The 20,509-nt window shown below is 39.0% G+C and overlaps 1 protein-coding gene across 1 annotated transcript in view; it reads left to right on the forward strand.

The window, feature by feature from the left end:
* Positions 1–20,509, forward strand: part of Trpa1 (transient receptor potential cation channel, subfamily A, member 1) — a 54,266-nt gene that overhangs the window by 25,494 nt on the left and 8,263 nt on the right. Inside the window, exons 13-24 of the mRNA NM_207608.2 lie at positions 553–667; positions 4,331–4,497; positions 6,321–6,414; positions 7,531–7,590; positions 8,537–8,635; positions 9,355–9,425; positions 9,986–10,151; positions 11,145–11,234; positions 12,704–12,873; positions 15,260–15,389; positions 15,762–15,944; positions 17,271–17,339. Coding sequence (NP_997491.2) covers positions 553–667; positions 4,331–4,497; positions 6,321–6,414; positions 7,531–7,590; positions 8,537–8,635; positions 9,355–9,425; positions 9,986–10,151; positions 11,145–11,234; positions 12,704–12,873; positions 15,260–15,389; positions 15,762–15,944; positions 17,271–17,339 — 1,414 coding nt within the window. The remainder of the gene's footprint in view (positions 1–552; positions 668–4,330; positions 4,498–6,320; positions 6,415–7,530; positions 7,591–8,536; positions 8,636–9,354; positions 9,426–9,985; positions 10,152–11,144; positions 11,235–12,703; positions 12,874–15,259; positions 15,390–15,761; positions 15,945–17,270; positions 17,340–20,509) is intronic.

Raw genomic sequence — 20,509 nt, forward strand, 5'->3', positions numbered from 1 at the left:
CTTATGAGTGCCAAAATTAAACTGTGTAATTTATTTTCTATATTGTATTTGGTCAAGTATCACCAATATAACAAGCTTTCACTATATCTGTATCTTTAATTTCTGTAAGTATAAGGAAGTTCGATAGCACAAGAGGGTGTAGACCTAAATGCTTAGAGACAATATTAACTACCTTACAACTGCAATCACTAGTGACTGTAAAGATAGTGGAAGCATTGTGGAAACTTTTCTGATCCAATGTTCAGGGAAACATGATTAAAAGTATATTTATAAACCCATTGAGGCTTTGATAAATAACACACAGAACATATTATACTTTCCCGACTCTCAAGAGTTTGATGATATCTTGAGACTTCACTAAAGTACACAAGTGAATCGCAATTATAAGTGAGTGGCAGCTATGCTTGAAACTGCTTCATGTATTATAAATATGAACTCAGAATTGGGTGGTTACATCCCGTGCTTTGCCATCAGCTCAAGCTACAGTCAGTGGTTCACCTTCCACAGTTCCCTGTAAGTGTATTTGCATGTCTTCTCTTACTTCTTTAACAGTGACCACAATGGCTGGACTGCTTTGCATCATGCGTCCATGGGTGGCTACACTCAGACCATGAAGGTCATTCTTGACACTAACTTGAAGTGCACAGACCGGCTAGATGAAGAAGGGGTAGGTACTGGATTTCATTGACCGAATCAATCCTGGCATAGAGCAAACACACAGAATTGTAAAGAAGCCTTCTTCACAGCGTTTTCATTCCTTGCTCTGCTCTATGCCTCTTGTCAGAATTTTAAAAATTAGTATATGAGAAGAATAAGTAAAAGGGACTAGAAATTGGAGAACTGTGAGGGATGTGTGTGTGTGTGTGTGTGTGTGTGTGTGTGTGTGTGTGTGTGTGTGTGTTAAAGCCATGATTTCATGGCTGCCAAAGACTATTTCACCTTAAAATTTTTATCTCTCCTTGATGAACCCAGATAAAATAAAGAGAGCAGAGCACTGGACACAAAGCACAGTGATACAAAAGGATTGGTTTTAGTGTTGTTTATTGGGTATTATTTTAGTTTTATGTCTGTTGTTTTGATACAACACCCTGATAAGTAACATAGGAGAGGAGGGCCTTCATCTGACTCACAATTCTAGGTTACAGCCTATCACTGACAGGCTTGTAAGGCAGGAGCTCATGCCTCGGGCATCACATCCACAGACAAGAGTCAAAGTTCGTTCTAGCCTACAGTAGGCAGAGCCAGCTAACAATCAAGACAATGCCCCCTAGGCACACCCACTGGCTGACTAGATCTAGAGGACTCCTTTTTTTTTTTTTTTTTTTTTATTAACTTGAGTATTTCTTATATACATTTCGAGTGTTATTCCCTTTCCCGGTTTCCGGGCAAACATCCCCCTCCCCCCTCCTCTTCCTTACGGGTGTTCCCCTCCCAACCCTCCCCCCATTGCCGCCCTCCCCCCACCAGTCTAGTTCACTGGGGGTTCAGTCTTAGCAGGACCCAGGGCTTCCCCTTCCACTGGTGCTCTTACTAGGATATTCATTGCTACCTATGAGGTCAGAGTCCAGGGTCAGTCCATGTATAGTCTTTAGGTAGTGGCTTAGTCCCTGGAAGCTCTGGTTGCTTGGCATTGTTGTACATATGGGGTCTCGAGCCCCTTCAAGCTCTTCCAGTTCTTTCTCTGATTCCTTCAACGGGGGTCCTATTCTCAGTTCAGTGGTTTGCTGCTGGCATTCGCCTCTGTATTTGCTGTATTCTGGCTGTGTCTCTCAGGAGCGATCTACATCCGGCTCCTGTCGGTCTGCACTTCTTTGCTTCATCCATCTTGTCTAATTGGGTGGCTGTATATGTATGGGCCACATGTGGGGCAGGCTCTGAATGGGTGTTCCTTCAGTCTCTGTTTTAATAATAGAGGACTCCTTAATTGAGGCTCTGCTCCTGAGTTGACACTAGTTCTTGGCAAGTTGACAATCAAAACCATTGTAATTCTCCTTTTGTCAACTTGACATACAGATAGCGGTATCATTTGTAAATGACGTATGTCCTTTCCTTTCTTACTGGTTCTCATATTTATATTATGTATGAAATATAATTTAATTTTAAAGATCCTGTTCCTTAAAAAGCCAACTCTTTAAACATCCAAAGTCTTTTCAAACATTTAAAATCTCATAAACATGGGCTTCTATAAAAAAAACGAATTACATAGTTAGGCATTCTTTTTATAAAGGGAAATGTACTGGCTAGTTTTATGTCAACTTGACATAAGCTACCATCATCTGAAAGAAGAGAACCTCAACTGAGAAAATGAACCCGTAAGATACCACTGTAGTGCATTTTCTTAATTAGTGATTGATGAGAGAGTGCCCCATCCCATTGTGGGTGATGCATCCCTGGGTGTCCTGGGTTCTATAGGAAACCAGGCTGAGCAAGTCATGATGAGCAAGCTAGAAAGCAGCACCCCTCCATGATTTCTGTTTTCTGGTTCCTACCTTGCTTGTGTCCTGTCCTGACTATCTTTGACGATGAATAACAATAAGCTTAAGTCAAAGAAACCCTTTCTTTTCCAAGTTACTTGGGTCATAGTGTTTCATCATGGCAGTAATAGCCCTAAGACAGAGAACTGGACATGGCATATAAGTGAAACCAAAACCCACCAGTGTAAATCAAATGTTGTTTTCTCACTGTCCAGCATCCAAGGCTTGCAGTCTTCTGAGCTTTGAAAGGCATCCTTACCTGTCCAGCTTGGCCATCCTTAACATACGGCTTTCCATCTAGGCTTAGACTGGCCTTGTTTCACACCTAGACCTATCCTTAGTGGATCCTCCACAGTACTGGCCTGTCTCTATGGCGGCATTGTTCACCTTACCAGTGGCTGGTCAAAGTCTCTCTAGGGGGACTCCCACCCTATGACAAAGTATCAAGCTTCAATCACTCTCCACAATCTTTTATTTTTCATGTCTTTAAGACCTATATCGTGACAGACAATGGTTTCATTGTCAAGTCCCACTGAGAGACATAGCCTGTATCCCTGGACCACAATTGTATTACCCTGAGGAAATCTTTCCCTATCGTCCTAAGACATCACAGATGGCTTCACTTCAGTACTGCTGACCTGGTTTTAATCACAGATGATTCTGCGGCAGCAGCATGATGAGCACATACAGATTCTTAGCCAAAATATCATACAAATGACCCCTATCTCTGTTATCAATAAACTGTTTCCCCCTGAATCATGATCTGGGCCTCCACTACCTGGATGCCTCTTGAGTATCCTTATTTTCTAAGCTCCTATACCACAAGAATTTCCCATCAAGCTCAGAGTACTCAGTAGCTTTCCAATCTAAAGTTCCATAGCCCTCCACAACCCTCTAACAAAAGAATTCAAAGTCATGAGATCAGGTTCATCGCAGCAACAATTCTACTTCTCTGGTACTAATTTCTAGGTTCATTTTGTTGCCATGGTAAAGCATTCTGACAACACAGAGAGAGGGTTTCTCAGGCTTACAATTCCATTACAGCTAATCATAGAAGGGAGTCAAGGCGGATGCTCAGAGCAGCTAGTTGTATCACATACATAGCCAAGAACAGAGAGAAATGAATGGATTCTGGCCTTCTTGCTCCCATATGGCCGCTTGTCTTTTCTACTTCTCCTGCTGAAGGAATGATGGTGCCCACTACCTACAATGGGCTGAGTCCTTCTACAACAATGAACAATCAGGACAATTTCCCACAGACCAACCTGATCTAGACAGTTCACCAGTAGAAATGCTCTTCTTGGTTGTGTCAAGATGACAATTAAAACTGCCATTGCTTATTATTCGTTTAGAGAGGACTGAAATGTATACTTCTTCAAGAAATGATTGAGATAAACCATCTAATTTCTGCTTCTCTTTTTAAAGACATTTTTATATGGGGAAATGACAAACAAGCATCCTTATAGCAGTCGCTGACTTCATATTGTGCTTGAGATCCACAGTTGGAAAGGTGATAAGTCCCCAGGGCCATGTCTTCTTATAAGAGCCTTACTCTAAGAACGTCTCATTTGTTCTTGTAGAGTCATCTTGCCCCAGAAGCAACACAGACTGCTTGAAACATTCTCTCTCCCCTGTACCCTCCCACCGCCCCCCTCTGTGTGTATGTGTGTGTGTGTTTAAATGCATTGTTTAAAAGCTTCATTGTGAACATGATGTTTAGACATCATGATATACTTTGCTATTAAGTAGTTTCATTAACATTCCTTTAAGAAATTCAGCAATGAAACGAGACAACAAAACAGCCAAAGAATGCTAACTGCTCTCACCCCATACTGTATGCTTTGTTTTGTTTAAAGAACACAGCACTTCACTTTGCAGCACGGGAAGGCCATGCAAAGGCTGTTGCGATGCTTTTGAGCTACAATGCTGACATCCTCCTGAACAAGAAGCAAGCTTCCTTTCTGCATATTGCACTGCACAATAAGCGCAAGGAAGTGGTTCTCACAACCATCAGGAGTAAAAGGTATGTGTCCTGTCTTCCTTGTGACCCTGTCTTCTGATAACATGGGACACGCCCTAGTCTGAGAGCAGATGAGAAGAACGTGCCTCAGCTTTAAGTCTGCATATAGAGATGCCTACTGTTCACTTACTGCCGACAGCAGAAGCTTTGCTTACCCCTCAGTCTTCATTACTACAAATTTTAACATGATAGTCCGATACTACGTGGTTAGACCTTTATGAGAATACTGGGATCTAGGCACATGGAAAATTTGACAACAAGTTTATTGTCAAAGCAAACTCTAGTCTGCCTTCCTGAACTTGCCTGACATGTTCTTGTCAGTACAAATTCCCAAACTGGATGCTGATGAAGGCAAGCCTGGGCTATGAGTTGGTCCTTATATGGTGGAAGGAGAGAACTCACGTCCACAAGTTATCCTCTAATCTAACATACACAGTGTGGTGAACCCTCCTCCACACAAGCACAATAAATAATAAATGAATAAGTGAAAGAGATATAAATAATAAGAATATAGAAAGTATAACTAAGGTTACTAATACCATTGAATGAAATGTACCTTAACAGCATCTGACCTTTTATGAACGTATATTTGTAAACCATTCTCTGCAGCATTTACCCTTGTTTTTCAAAAGATTTATTTGTTTCAATGTTGTTTTCTGCATGTGTGTACATGCACCACATGTCTAAATGCTGCCTGAAGAGGACAGAAGAGGCTGCTAGCCCTGGAAACTGGAGGTTAGATGGTTGTGAGCACCATGTGGGTGCTGAAAATCAAACCCAAGGTCTCTGGACGAGCAGCCACTGCTCTTAACCACCAAGCCCCTCTAAAGAGTTTGGATGATGAAATTAGATGGGGCTTTTACCCATTCCTCAAGCAAAACTTCTCTATAGCACTGCAGATAAATATTTAGACAACCCCTGTGTTGAGGGACACAAAGTTGACTAATATTCATATTCACAGTAGATCTAGCCTACATTTGGAGCATGTGGAGTCTCAAGAAATTCATTTTCCTTGAAATGCCAGTGAACAGGAGTGTTTAAACATAGTGGCTGACAATAATGCAGATATACTACATGAATTTTACTCGTAAACTCTCTGGATTGGCAGTAGTGGCATCAGACTCATCCTACAGATCTTATATTAGAGATCAATGAGCTCATATTTGCTTCTTGTTATAAATTTAATTTCTCTTTGGAATCATAAGTACCTTCAAATTCCATCTCTTTTTTTCCCCAGAACTGAGGACTGAACCCAGGGCCTAGCAAGTGCTCTACCATTGAGCTAAATCCCCAACCCCCAAATTCCATCTCTTTAGCCGACGTTGAAGAAACAGACTCACTGAAACATTATACCAGGATCAACACTCACTACTGTATTCAACACATGTTATTTTTTAAATTCAATTCAGCATATTACACACAGACACACACACACACACACATATGTTAAATATGGATGCAGTACAAGCTGCTAACTCTTGTATGTGAACGTAACTTTCTCCTTCACACAGTCACCCCTGAACATACTTACCATGTCATAGTTTCAGGTGAGAAAGAAGAGTAAGGCCTGCCTTCCTTAAAAGGCAGTTAAAGAGAGAGAACGGTGACTATTCCAGCCATTCTGAACCTCACCCACATTTCTAATCACCATTACTAGATGAGAATCATATTGATGAATAGACCTTGGCACCATTGCAATAATGAGACCATGATGCTTTAAGAATGAAATTAAAGCTTGGCTTCCATTAGAAGTCCATAATCTGCAGTTTGAACAGCAATGCAAAACAATGATTAATCATTGTGCTTCTCCTCCATATTATTTACAGATGGGATGAGTGTCTTCAAGTTTTTACTCATGATTCTCCAAGCAATCGCTGTCCAATCATGGAAATGGTGGAATACCTCCCCGAGTGCATGAAAGTAAGATCCCTAAAGCAAAATCTCATAGGTGGAGTAGTGTGGTAGGTGTACTCACTCTCATAAATAATTTCTTTCTAGTTTCTAAATGAGGAAAATTAGCCAACAAACGTTCCATGAGGACCTGCTTTACAAAAGAATCTTAACAATTATTACATGTAATACCTATAATAAAATTTGGTGAACAGATTTTTCTCCTGCAAATAATTCAAGTTTCGGGCAGAGCCACAGTGGTATTTGATGGCTGTATGAGTGCTCTTACTTTTGTTTCTAACATGTACACGCAAGATACCTTCCTTAAGGATACAGGTGCTTCAGTGGAAGGGGAAGCCCTGGGTCCTGCTAAGACTGAACCCCCAGTGAACTAGTCTATGGGGGGAGGGCGGCAATGGGGGGAGGGTTGGGAGGGGAACACCCATAAGGAAGGGGAGGGGGGAGGGGGATGTTTGCCCGGAAACCGGGAAAGGGAATAACACTCGAAATGTATATAAGAAATACTCAAGTTAATAAAAAAAAAAAGGCAAAAAAAAAATAAATTAATTAAAAATTAAAAAAAAAAAAAAGGATACAGGTGCTTGACGTTCTCTAGAAATAAAGATACCTAGGTTGCCTTCTCAGAAGGCAGAGATAACCATGTTGACTACCAGTTGCTTTATGTGCAGAAGCCTATCTCGTGTGGCATACCCAATTTCTTCTTTTGTACATACTCAGCTCTAATTAACATTAACTGGCAGTGGTCATATATCATCTTTCTTATGGAACTACTTTCTTTGTACTAGGAAGATTTTTTAATATATGTGTCTATTCAAAGAAGAAGACAACAGCTATGGTTGGATGAGCAGTGCAGAAGCTGATTATGAGTCTCCTGCACTCCAGATAAGCATATAACCTAGAAGGACAATACCATTGACAGAAGGAAAATTCATGGTCTTAATTTACCATGACCTCTCCTAGGGTGACAGTTAGGAGAGAACTCTCAATTCCCTTTTTATTCCTAGAGAAGGATCGTGAGGCAAAGGGAAGCAGGGAAATGCTTGTTTGTTATTTTAGATGTGGGAAAAATTCCTTTCTCATGCACAATCTTCTGTCTGATACTCAGCTGGGTTTTCTTTCTCAAAGGTTCTTCTAGATTTCTGCATGATACCTTCCACAGAAGACAAGTCCTGCCAAGACTACCATGTAAGCTTACTTTATTATGATAATCTAAAGTGTAATTAAAAATTTCCTTGAAAATATAAAAGTGGTGCTACTATATTTCTACAATCTACATTAAATAGTGAGTATTGGTTTCATATTGCATTATTGATTTATGAAAGAATATTTTCCTTACATTCTGTTTCCCCCAAATTTTTAGTTTCTTCTAACACCAATATTTAATGTTATTTCTACTAGAAATACATTTTACTTAGATATTTTGTGTGAATGATGAATCTCTAAAGTAATTCATGTCCCTTGGGGTGGATGACCAGTTTTCCAGGAGTTCATGGTGCATGTATGATACCTAGGACATCCTGTCCTTCCAGGATCCAAGAGGACAGCATGACAAGCAAAGATTTTTTTCTCAGGTCTCAGGACCACCAGATTTGGGATGATTTTATAGACATGGGCCTAAACCAAATAATTGTATTTTATTCATGTCTACAAATTGTAAAGAAATTGAAAGATTATCTTTCTAACATATTTTTTATAATTTTCATGTTCTAACTTAATTTCCTTTTCTCCATTTGAAATTATGATTGGTTATGCTAGTTAACATCCGGCACAAAATTAAACTTGCATATTTGATTTATCAAGAAATGACAGGACTAGACAGATGACTCAGTGCTTACAACATTGCAGCTCTTTCAGAAGACCCAAACTTGATTCTCAGAACCCTCATGGTGGCTCACAATTGTCTGTAACTCCAGTTCCAGTGGATCCAGTATACTTTGCTGAAATTTGTGGGCACCAAGCACACGTGTGGTATGCAGACAAACATGTAGGCAAAACAACCATGCATCATAAATAAATAAATAAATAAATAAATAAATAAATAAATAAATAAATAAATAAATCTCAAAAAGCATTTTACAAAGAAGGTGGAGATCTTTACAAGACTGATGTTTTAAATTTATGTCTTCCACAGATTGAGTATAATTTCAAGTATCTCCAATGCCCATTATCCATGACCAAAAAAGTAACCCCCACCCAGGATGTGATCTATGAGCCTCTTACAATCCTCAATGTAAGTCTTGTGTTTGCATTAACAGACTTGGTTCCACTTGAGCTCTGAATTGCTTGGACATAGCATGCTTGACAGAAATGGAAGAGCTCTGGGGAGATATTTTTCGAGTTTGATTTCCATACCTGCTATGTTGTCCAAGCCTGTATTTTTTCACTTTAGATTTTCTAGAATTTATTTCTGATTACATATTCTGTGATAATTAAAATGTAATTTAAAAATAGATATTAATATTCTCAATACTAACCTTGAAAAAATAATGTACACATTATTTTAACTGTTTATACATGTCCTATACACCTCTAGAAAGATAAGGTTGAATTTTCTCAGTGGCAGAATGAAGGTAAATCCTTGCCAACTGACCTATAATGTCTACTTCTGTTAGAAGCCTATGTAAGATCAACGATATTATGCCATATTGTTGGGGCAGAGATAGAAGAAACAAATTAAATCAAGTGGTTGCATCTATATAAAAATGATTTCTTTTCTCTCTCTTTCTCCCTCCGTTCCTCCCTTCCTTCCTCCTTCCTGTTTTGGGTTTTTAGTTTTTGTAAAAATAAAACTTTTCATTTTATCTATTAAAAACAACTTCTTGAATTTTCTAAAATAAGTAATGCTGAGCTCATAATACCATGGTAATATTGTAAATCAGAAAATAAAAGACTTCGTTCATCCTCAGTTGCTTATCATTTTATTTTGATGGTGTTTTACTCATTTTTCAGGTCATGGTCCAACATAACCGCATAGAGCTCCTCAACCACCCTGTGTGTAGGGAATACTTACTTATGAAATGGTGGGTACCTGCCCTTCTCTTTAATTTGATGTTACTATTACCTCTACCGAAAGCCTTTTAAATAATTTTCTTGCTGCTAAAATAATTTAGTTTGTTGTTTTAGAATTTATTATCATGGTTTAGAATTTAAGAGCAATAAGAATCGAAGGCAAATTTTGTCATTAAAAATCATGGAGGTTATCTTTGATACGAATATATTTGTGTCAAATATGTGAGGGGTAGGAAGGAATTATTGTCTGAGATACAAACCTACATCCTGGGTCATGGAGTTTAGTGAGAAGTGAGGTAATTCGTATATAGTACGGATAGCCTCAACTTGTAGCTAGGGCCCATGGAGAGAAGACTGCTTTTCCATGAGTTGATGGCACATTATTGTTTGTTCAGCAGCTGAGATTCCACCTCTGAAAATGGAGAAGGTGAGTCACAAGAACTTTGGCTGTAAAATGCAATGAACTATAGATTAGACATCTGGAAATAGATCGTTGCTATTTTTTTCATAGGTGTCTTTTAAATACGTTTATTTGAGATGGTTCATTTGTGATTTACTCATTTCTTTGTAGGTGTGCCTATGGCTTCAGAGCTCATATGATGAACCTAGGATCTTATTGTCTTGGTCTCATACCCATGACCCTTCTTGTTGTCAAAATACAGCCTGGAATGGCCTTCAATTCTACTGGAATAATCAATGAAACTATTAGTACTCATGAGGAAAGAATAAACACTCTGGTATTTTAAAACTTTGACATTTTAAAATTAAGAATTGTAAAAATTGTTTTTCCTCAGAAATAACAAGTTTTTAATATCAGGACTTTGATTATTATAAATAGAGCTTATATATGGACATGTGTCTTCTAAAGCTGTCTTGGGGTGAGAACAAATATTAACAAATTATCAATAAGAGAGTTTGCAAAGGAATAACATCTTGTTAAAATGCTAAATGTGAGATTTTACAGCCTTTCTGGAATCCCATCATTTTGTCATTGTGAGGAATGCAGGAGATGGGAAGTTGGAAGAGGTATTTTGCCAAGTGCAGGCTTTTATTAAAATGAAATAATTGAGAAGTTTTGGAAATAGAGTGATGGTAATGTAAGGATGTGAGTGCATTTAATGATAGGAATCATACATGTTATAGTGTAAAGAGTATTGAAGATGTAGAGGATTTAAAATAGCAAATTGGGGGTGGAAGGCAATGAGGTGGATCAGTGGGTTAAAAGCACATGTTACTAAGCCCAATGACATGAGTTCAATACCTAGAACCCAAATAATAGAAAGACAGAAACCTCTTCTTCAAGGTGTGCTCCAATTTCCACCTTCACACCATGACATGAGTGCATGCACACATGCACGTGTGCACATACACAAATGCACACTATATAAGAAGTATGTGTGATAAAAACTTTAAAGCAGTAATTTTTATGGCATGTGTAGTTAATCATGTTTTTAAAAAATGTATGCAGGTCTGCAGATCTGTGTTCCTTTATAGCTCACTTTGCACTGTTTGACCATGCAATGATTGAAGTGTTAAGAAATTAGTATGTCATGTCTACTAAAAGAGATGGGTATTGCCATGACACTAACTTTCCCTTCAGTGAAATTGTAGACAATGGAAAAAATGAAATGAGAGCGAAACAAAATTAATAGTAGGAAATAATGATGCAAATAATTGTTGTGTACTTATAAACTCCTCATAACCCCTTTGTCTTATACTTTTTGTTACAGAATTCGTTTCCATTAAAAATATGTATGATTCTAGTTTTTTTATCAAGTATATTTGGATATTGCAAAGAAGTGGTCCAAATTTTCCAACAGGTATGTTATTCAGTTGTATTTTTAAATTAGCTGTTTTAATATAAAGAGAATTAATTAGTAAACAATTATTCGAAATGGTTTTGTCATTCTAAATTCACACAGCTTGACTAATATAGAAACTTCAAAATGTAAAAGTCACATAATTATTGGTAAGGTCTTGCATAATTGAAGCATGTGAGAAAGTGTTGCCCACCATTACTACTTCCAGGGAGGTTTGTCTCTGTGTCTGTACACAGTGATCCTTATGAATGTCTTGGCTGTGTTTAAGATATTTTGCTTATTATAAATTTTAATTGTAATGCTATAAAGTCAATTCAAATTTGAAATATAAACATTTTACAGAGTTTATCCAATTCCCCTTTCAACCAAGTTTGTCTTTGAATTGTTGTTGTGAGATCAATGTATTTTCTTTTTATTGTGGAAAAGGAAATTATAAAATTGAGAAACATTGTTTGAGATAGGGGGTCTTATTCTGGTTAAATCTGGCTTTCAACTCATGATCTTCTGCCATCACCTCTGGAAAGCTGGGATTATCTGTATGTGCCACATACATGGCTTGGAGATGTTTTATGATATTTTCTCTTACTTTATTTCTATTTTTAAATGTAAGAATTATACAGAGTATCCAAAATGAGAGAAACCCATTATTTTGTATTATAGTTTTAAAATTTTTAATTTATGTTTTTTGTATATTTTTAATTTTTTTAAAAAAATCACATCTCTTATAGCATTCTATTTCAAAAGTTTTCATTGTTATATAAGTGCATTGATATTTTTATTAGAAACTAATGGTATTAATAAAACTTGTATTAATTTACTATTTTGAGTTACAAATACTTTTGTGTGTATGTATATTCTTTGTTTCAGTAAATTGTCACAATCCTAGAGTTAAGTTACCTGTTTTACCTTAAATGATTTAGGCCACATTATCTCTTATCTGCCCTCATTTTCCTAACTGAACCCTGCAAATGATAGCTTAAAAACTATAACATTCTATAAATCTTCTATTAGAGTTGATCGCCCTTCATCTGGTTTATATTTAAATGCTTTACAGTATGGAACATTTAATGTCTAGAACATTCTAGACATTAAATTCATGACACAAGACAGTCTTGTGCTTTGGTTTGGTTCCTCAGTTAACTCTCAGCACAGGTCTCAAACATTTTTACTGAGGGTCTTGCACCCTATGCCTTACCAAAAATGTGTGTCCTTAAACGTAGAGAGAGCTCAGAAATTGTGAAAGCAGTTCTTTAGAAGTTCCCTGAAGGGAAAATGTACCCTGTATATGGAAAACCAGCAAACCAACCAACCAACTAACCAACCAACCAACCAACCAACCAACCAACCAACCAACCAACTGACCAACCAACCAAACAATGAAACAAACCAACAACAAAACTAGGTAGCACTTTACAATTCGTAAGTGCCAGATTTCTCCATGTGCACGTTCTCCTTCCTCCTCTACCCAGAAAAGGAACTACTTTCTGGACTACAACAATGCTCTGGAGTGGGTCATCTACACCACCAGTATGATCTTCGTGTTGCCCTTATTCCTCGACATCCCCGCGTATATGCAGTGGCAATGTGGAGCGATAGCAATATTCTTCTACTGGATGAACTTCCTACTATATCTTCAAAGGTAAGACCAGCTTGGATGACATTCACGTTCTTTAAGCCTTTTAATATCAAAGAAAGAACTATTACAGGTGAGGTGAATTTGTAACATGTTTTTCACTATTTCCAATTGTTTCAAATGTATTTTAATATCTTAATCCTGAAGGGTACGGGGCTCTGAAATTTGGTATGTAGACTGAGGCTTTAACTCCTCTTTTGGGGACCCGTTTATTATTTGTGCTGTATGTGAGTGTGCGGAAGGGGCTCTTCTGAAAATGTAACAACACGTTACACAGTTCGCAGCATCCCTAACCTCAGCTCACTAGGCACCAGCTGCAGCTCACCATTGTCAGTGTAATTAATCATCAAAAGAGTTTCCAGCCATGGCCATGGTGGCCTCCATGCCAAAGCTGCCTGCAACAACAAACCCAGAACAAATGTGTAGGAATGGCACTGAACGCATCGACTACTCTTGTTCCACCTGACGTAGCTTGATAAGCATTTACTTTAGGTTCAAACACTCATATTAAGGGAATAACAGTAATAGAAATGCAGGGAAATTTTAAAAATAATAATTCAAGAGAGGGAAAATGTGCTAAGTTCACCTCCTAAGAGTTGCTGGTTTTGAGTTAAATGTCCTCTTTACATGTGTTTATAATAACAAGAAGTAAATGGCTAGATCTGCTTTGCATAAAAGAAGAAACCTCTGCATCGAGTAAAGGGAACGTTACTGACGATTTCATCTAGTAAATTGAGAATTAGGCTGTGTTGGAGACTTGGTCCTCCAGGGAAATACTACCCCACTTTAATCTCCGTGGCTGTTTGTAGTACAATCTTGCTGACTGAGGTGTGGATCCTTGGAGGCATGGGTGTGGGAAGAGCAGTGAGTGGGAGGAAAGCAGATCCACGCCAGGCACTAGCAGTGAGCTTTCTATATCTCTGTTGCCTTTGTGAACATGGCTAAATTTCCTTTCAGATTTTCAAAAATGTGTATTTTTTTTTAGTCAACACATATTTACAAAGTACAAGACAATGTTTTGATTCGTGTATATATTAGGTAGTGTATTTTTATTTTACATGTTGTGATTCCTTCTTTTAAGAATCTTTCTTTAACAAAGAAAAAGAGTACAAGCTAGTGGCCAGAGGTTGCACCTGCCGTCTATCCAAACATTTCACACTGTATTATGCTATAGGTGGGTCACAAGGAGGGTTGAGTGTAAATTGTGCCCTGTCCTGTGGGCTCCGGAAAATGTATGCTCCTTCATTCAGTCTCTACTTGATCCATAACAGAATTTCTGTCCCCAATCCCCTTGTTAAACAACTGGCATCACTTTTTTTTAAGTTGGATTATGATGGTTTCTCTTTACCACTTAAAGTAAATTTCTTTTCTCTTGGTGAACTGATAAAACACTGAAGGTGGTATTAACAAAACAGAAACACTCTGTTCAGGGCTACACAGAGAGACCCTGTCTTTTTTCCCACCCCTTCCAACTTCCCCACCCTGACATTCTCCTACACTGGGGCATCAAGCCTTGGCAGAACCAAGGACTTCTCCTCCCATTGGTGCCCAACAAGGCCATCCTCTGCTAGATATGCAGCTGGAGCCATGGGTCTGTCAATGTGTAGTCTTTGGATGATGGTTTAGTCCCTGGGAGCTCTGGTTGGTTGGTTTTGTTGTTCTTATGCAGTTGCAAACCCCTTCAGCTCCTTCAGTCCTTTCTCTAACTCCTCCAGTGGAGACCCCATTCTCAGTTCACTGGTTGACTGCTAGCTTTCCCCCCTGTATTTGCTCTGGCACAGCCTCTCAGGAGACACCTATATCAGGCTCCTGTCAGCATGTGCTTCTTGGCTTCATCAATATTGTCTGGGTTTGATCTCTCTCTCTCTCTTTCCATATATATGTGTGTGTGTGCGTGTGCGTGTGTGTGTGTGTGTGTGTGTGTGTGTGTGTGTGTGTGTGTGTGTGTGTGTGTGTGTGGTGTGTGTGTGTATAAGCTGGATCCCCAGGTGAGGAAGGCTCCAAATGGCCATTCCTTCAGTCTCTGCTCCAAACTTTTCTCCATATTTCTTCCTATGAATATTTTCCCCCTATTTTAAGAAGGACTGAAGCATCGGCACTTCAGTCGTCCTTCTTGAGCTTCAGGTGGAGACCCTGTCTTAAAATCAGAAGAGGAGGAGGAGGAGCAGGGCAAGGAGGATGAGGAGAAAGAAAAGAAAGGAGAGGAGGAGGAGGAAAATAGTCAGATAAGAAACCTGCTTGCCTGCAGATTTCCATGTATTTGTTTATTCCAAAAGGACAGATTTGCATTTGTTTCTTTGTTCTGGAATGACTGGCTTCAGTTATCTCATTAAACCTTCGATCTGACTTCCCCACACAGTGAGCAACTGCTTTAATGATTTTATTTTTCCAGGTTTGAGAACTGTGGCATTTTCATTGTTATGTTGGAGGTGATTTTTAAAACATTGCTGAGATCGACGGGAGTGTTTATCTTCCTGCTATTGGCTTTTGGCCTCAGCTTTTACGTCCTCCTGAATTTCCAAGTGAGATATTTGCATCTCTAGTTGATTTTATCATTAATAATATTGAAAATACATTTTTATCCTTAAATCTTAATGACCTGGTAAATTAATAACTGTGTTTGAGTACCTTTTATTTTATATATCTTTTCAATGATTTTATAGCAGAAAAATATACTTTTTTAAGATTTTTCTCTGTCAAAAGTTTATATTGAGTATGAACATTTTCTGTTTATTTTGGATGATTGTAGTTTATTAATATTTCTCAAGGCTGCACCTCACTAGCTACGTGCATGAATTAAATTTTAGCATCATGTTTATCATTTGACTATCAGGAATTCCCTTTTCATGCTACATGCTTTTCATTTCCTGTTTTTGTTTCCTTCTCTTTTTCAGGATGCCTTCAGCACCCCGTTGCTTTCCTTAATCCAGACGTTCAGTATGATGCTGGGAGACATCAATTACCGAGATGCTTTCCTAGAACCGTTGTTCAGGAATGAGTTGGCATACCCGGTCCTCACCTTTGGGCAGCTTATTGCCTTCACAATGTTCGTCCCAATTGTTCTCATGAACCTACTGGTACGTGGTGTACCTTTGCTCCCTCCATTAATTACTCAAACATTTAGGAATGATAAGGATTCTTAACCCCTTTAATCTCTACTAGGGGTGTATTAGTCAGCTTTCTGTTGTTGACAAAAAGGACAGAAGGCAGCAAACTTATGAATAGCTCTTGCTTTCCTTGTCCGGAGGCATGATACTCAGGTCGGGGAGGGTTTCTTCATTACTGCCTCCTGCCTTCACCCCTTCTTACCTTCACCTCTTCCTCTAACTGACCTGCATCTCAAGACTTGATCTTTATCACAACAGTAAATAGAGAAGTGTGCTATCTCGTTTCTCTGTCAAATTCTATGAATTTCACTACAGAATAGCTAATTCAAAGCTGATCATTTTGAAAGTGGGCTTGTTAAATTTATTCTCGTGGCTCTTTAGAAGCCTTTAGAAGTCCAGACCCATCTGTATCGCATGCTTTAATGTCTATCTCTTTATCTTTATTTTTAATCACCGTCATCTTGATCTTAGCTCCCGTTTTCCACAGGACCGTGTCGCCTTTCCTTCCTGCCTCCGGAACTTTTGTGAAATATTTTCGTTTTTTGTAGAACACCCTCCCACCACAGGCCGACTCTTTCTGACCTTGCAAAGTTCAGCTCAGATCCTCTGGGCAGGATCCCTTCACCAATGAAGGGCTCCACCCACATTGCTCCGGTGTGAATCAGATGCTGCCAACTCATCTTATGCTATGATTCCACGTTGGCAGAGAGAGCTTGCCACCATTTAAATGTTTAATTGGCAAGATACTAAACAGTTACTTTACCATAAGGACTGTGCACTCGTGAGCACAATTCATACCTTTCTGAAGAAGGAATGTGGGAACTTGTTAACGTTTTCGTCTGTTGTTCCTTGAGAATATATAGAAGGCACCGTACAAAATTCAGTCTGCTACCACCATCAGTTTTAGACTCATGGCCCCAATACTTATTTCTTTCCTTTTAAAAAACTTTTCTGTCATATATCACATTCTGGCTGCTGTTTCCCTCCCTCTGCTCTTCCAATTCTCTCCTCCCTTCCCCTTTCAACCTCTCCTTCATCTCCCTCAGAAAAGAGCAGGCCTCCCAGGGACATCAAGCAAATGCAGCCTGACGAGCTACAGTTAGACTGGCTGGCCCCAGAGATGTAAAAGGACGAAATCTCACTGCATATATTTACTATTTGATCCAGTGTGTGCAGCTGATTACGTACCATTTAGTTTACAGTGTTCAGTTATTGAAGTTTGAGTGGAAAGTAAAGTATTAAACTTTAATTTAACTTTAAGTATCATATTATGATTGATCTTTTGTCATCTCATAGATTGGTTTGGCAGTTGGGGACATTGCTGAGGTCCAGAAGCATGCATCATTAAAGAGGATTGCTATGCAGGTACACATTATAATTACTAAACACATAACAAAACTACTGCTCCTATAATTATGTGTGTATAAGAATAGCTGGAGTGCCAGCTATACATGCTTGTCATAATGAAAGGAGACGGTGAGAACACTCTGGAGGAATCTATTCAGAAGAATTGAGAAATTGTCTACTACTTGTGTGAGGTTAGTAGGTGACTGTATATGTGTACTTGTAGGTATATGTGTATGTGAATGTACCTGTATGTATGTATGTGTGTGTATGTACATCTGTATGTGTATATGTGATATGTGTATAAGTGTGTGCATGTATGTTTCGATGTAGGTGTGTGTTTATGTGTATGTGTGTACATATGTGTAAGTATGTGTAAGGGTATGTTTGTATGCATGTAGGTATGTATATACTTATGTATCTTTGCATGTATGTCTCTTGGTCTCTGTCTCTCTGTCTCTTTCTCTCAGTGTGTTCCTCTTTCTCAGTCTGTATTGTGTGTGTGTGTGTGTGTGTGTGTGTGTGTGTGTGTGTGTGTGTGTGTAGGTATGAGTGTTCTACCAAGCTGACCTTGAACTCACTGTCATTCACTTTGACCTTGAACTCGTGGTCCTCCTGCCCCAGCCTACTGAGTGCTGGAATTCTAGGCCTGTGCTACCTTCACCCAATTGACATGAGATATTTTGTCTTATTACAGTTGAAATATTCAGTTTAGAAGCTGTCCTGATATTTTGACATGTGACCACACAATCTTTATATGTTTTATATTGAAGCTTTAAGTAGGCATATGAAGCTTTGTTGTCAGGTGTTCTTGTCTTATTTTGTTAGGCCTTTTAATATAAAGTTCCCCAGAGTCAAAGGTTTGTGGATGATTCTGGCTACTAGATCTTGAGGTAGTTTTTCTATGCTGTAGTTGTTTATATTTTAACTTTGAGTGGGACTGTGTGGTGCTTTAAGAATATTTGATGATCAGTTGAATACATGCAGTTAGAAACTTAAACAGACTAAAAAGAGAAACCCATGTTATGGTATCATTTTGTTTTCTCCCTTGTCACATTGTGCACATGCTGTACATTAGAAAACTGTTCTGTGAATAAATTTATGCACAACAACAAAGAAACTACCACGAAGAAAATGCAAGAGTGAAAAGAAAATTATATCGGAGCTGGCTAGAAGCACATATAGTTAAGTATTTGTGGTCAAGGTACAATCCATTCCATCAATGGCCTATCTTTGGCTCCATACTTCCCTGCAAAATTGTCTCAACAGTTGTGAAAAGCGGGTGAAATCTCTTCCTAGCCTACATGCTGCTCTCCAGGCTGCCACCAGAGCTTCAATCTTTGCCTTTCCTCAGAATGGAAGTGGACTCTAATCTTTGAGCAGTCTGGTAGCCAAAGAGGACTGGGTAGAGAGAGTGTATCAAATATCTCTCCTACAAGGGTGTTTGCACTGCCTACAGGAATGGGGCAAGTGGAAGTTGAAAGGTGGTGAACTGTGGGTATTGAGAGCCTGGAGATGTTGCTCAACGGTAAAGACTTTGGCTACTATTTCAAAATGATGGGCTTCAGTAGGTATACAAAACACACATGCACATGTACACACTCATGCATGTGCATACACATGCATGCAGGTGGTGAGGCATCAATGAGATTGTTCTGAATAGGACAGATCTAGACTACGCACATGAAATTCCTATGGTGCTGATATACGACCCTCAGTCTGGAAGGATGTCTGGTCTGAGCAGGTGACATTGTTGCCCAGATGATGGAAGGCTCTATTTGCAAAAGGTGAAAAGAAGAAGCCTTAGCACTTAAAAAAAGTGGGCAGCAAATGAATGCTTCAAGTTGTCATATTAGTAGAGAGTTGTTCTCAGCTCACACCATATGAGAGTAGCATTTAAGCTAGTCTTCTACTTACTTTAGTTCCATGGAGAAAAACTAGAAGAAAGAAACGAGACTGATGAGCTGTCACTCTAAGATAGGTAGGGTCCAGACGTCCAGGAAGATATGAAGAATGGTCAATGACCTTTGACAGACATATATCTTTATAACTATCCAAAAAGCATTTTTCTTTCTTTTTCATTTTCTTTTCTTTTTTTATTGGATATTTTCTTTACTTACATATCAAATGTTATCCTTTCTCCTGATTTCTTCTCTGGAATCCATCTCTCCCTTCTCCCCTCCCCCTGCCTCTAATGGAGTGTCCCCCCACCCACCCACCCACTCCCTCCCATCTCCTCACACTGGCATTCCCCTACACAGGGTCATTGAACCTTTACAGGATCAAGGGTCTCTCTTCTCATTGATGCCCAATGAGGCCATCCTCTGCTACATATGTGGCTGGAGACATGAGTCCCTCCACACATAATCTTTGGATGGTGGTTTAGTCTCTGGGAGCTCTCAGGGGTCTGGTTGGTTGATATTGTTTGTCTTATGGAGTTGAAAACCCCTTCAGCTCCTTCATTCCTTTCTCTAACTCCTCCTTTGAGGACCCCATTTTCAGTCCAGTGGTTGGTTGAGAGTGTCTGACTCTGGGGGTTGGGGATTTAGCTCAGTGGTAGAGCGCTTGCTTAGCAAGGGCAAGGCCCTGGGTTCGGTCCCCAGCTCCGAAAAAAAAAGAAAAGAAAAGAAAAAAGAAAAGAAAAAGAAAGTGTCTGACTCTGTATTTCACGTTCTGGCAGAGTCTCTCAGGAGACAGCTATATCAGGCTCCTGTCAGCATCAGACTTTTTGGCATCCACAATATTGTCTGGGTTTGGTGACACTATATGGGATGGATCCCCAAGTAGGGCCATCTCTGGATGACCTTTCCCTCAGTCTCTGCTCCACACTTTGTATTTCCTCCTGTGAATGTTTTGTTCTCCCTTCTAAGAAGGAAGGTCCACTCTTTGGTCTTCCAAATTCTTAAGCTTCATGTGATCTGTGAATAGTATCTTGGGTATTCTGAGTTTTGGGGCTAATATCCACTTATCAGTGAGTGCATACCATGTGTGTTTTTTTCGGATTGGGTTACCTCACTCAGGATGATATTTTCTAGTTCCATCCATTTGCCTAAGGATTTCAAGAAGTCATTGGTCTTTTTAAATTTATTTTTATCGGCTATTTTTAAATTTACATTTCAAATGCTATTCCCTTTCCCAGGTTCCCAGACATAAGCCCCCTATCCAATTTCCCTCCCCGTCTTCTATAAGGG

Source organism: Rattus norvegicus, chromosome 5, assembly GCF_036323735.1.
Source record: "Rattus norvegicus strain BN/NHsdMcwi chromosome 5, GRCr8, whole genome shotgun sequence".
Taxonomy (NCBI): Eukaryota; Metazoa; Chordata; class Mammalia; order Rodentia; family Muridae; genus Rattus; species Rattus norvegicus.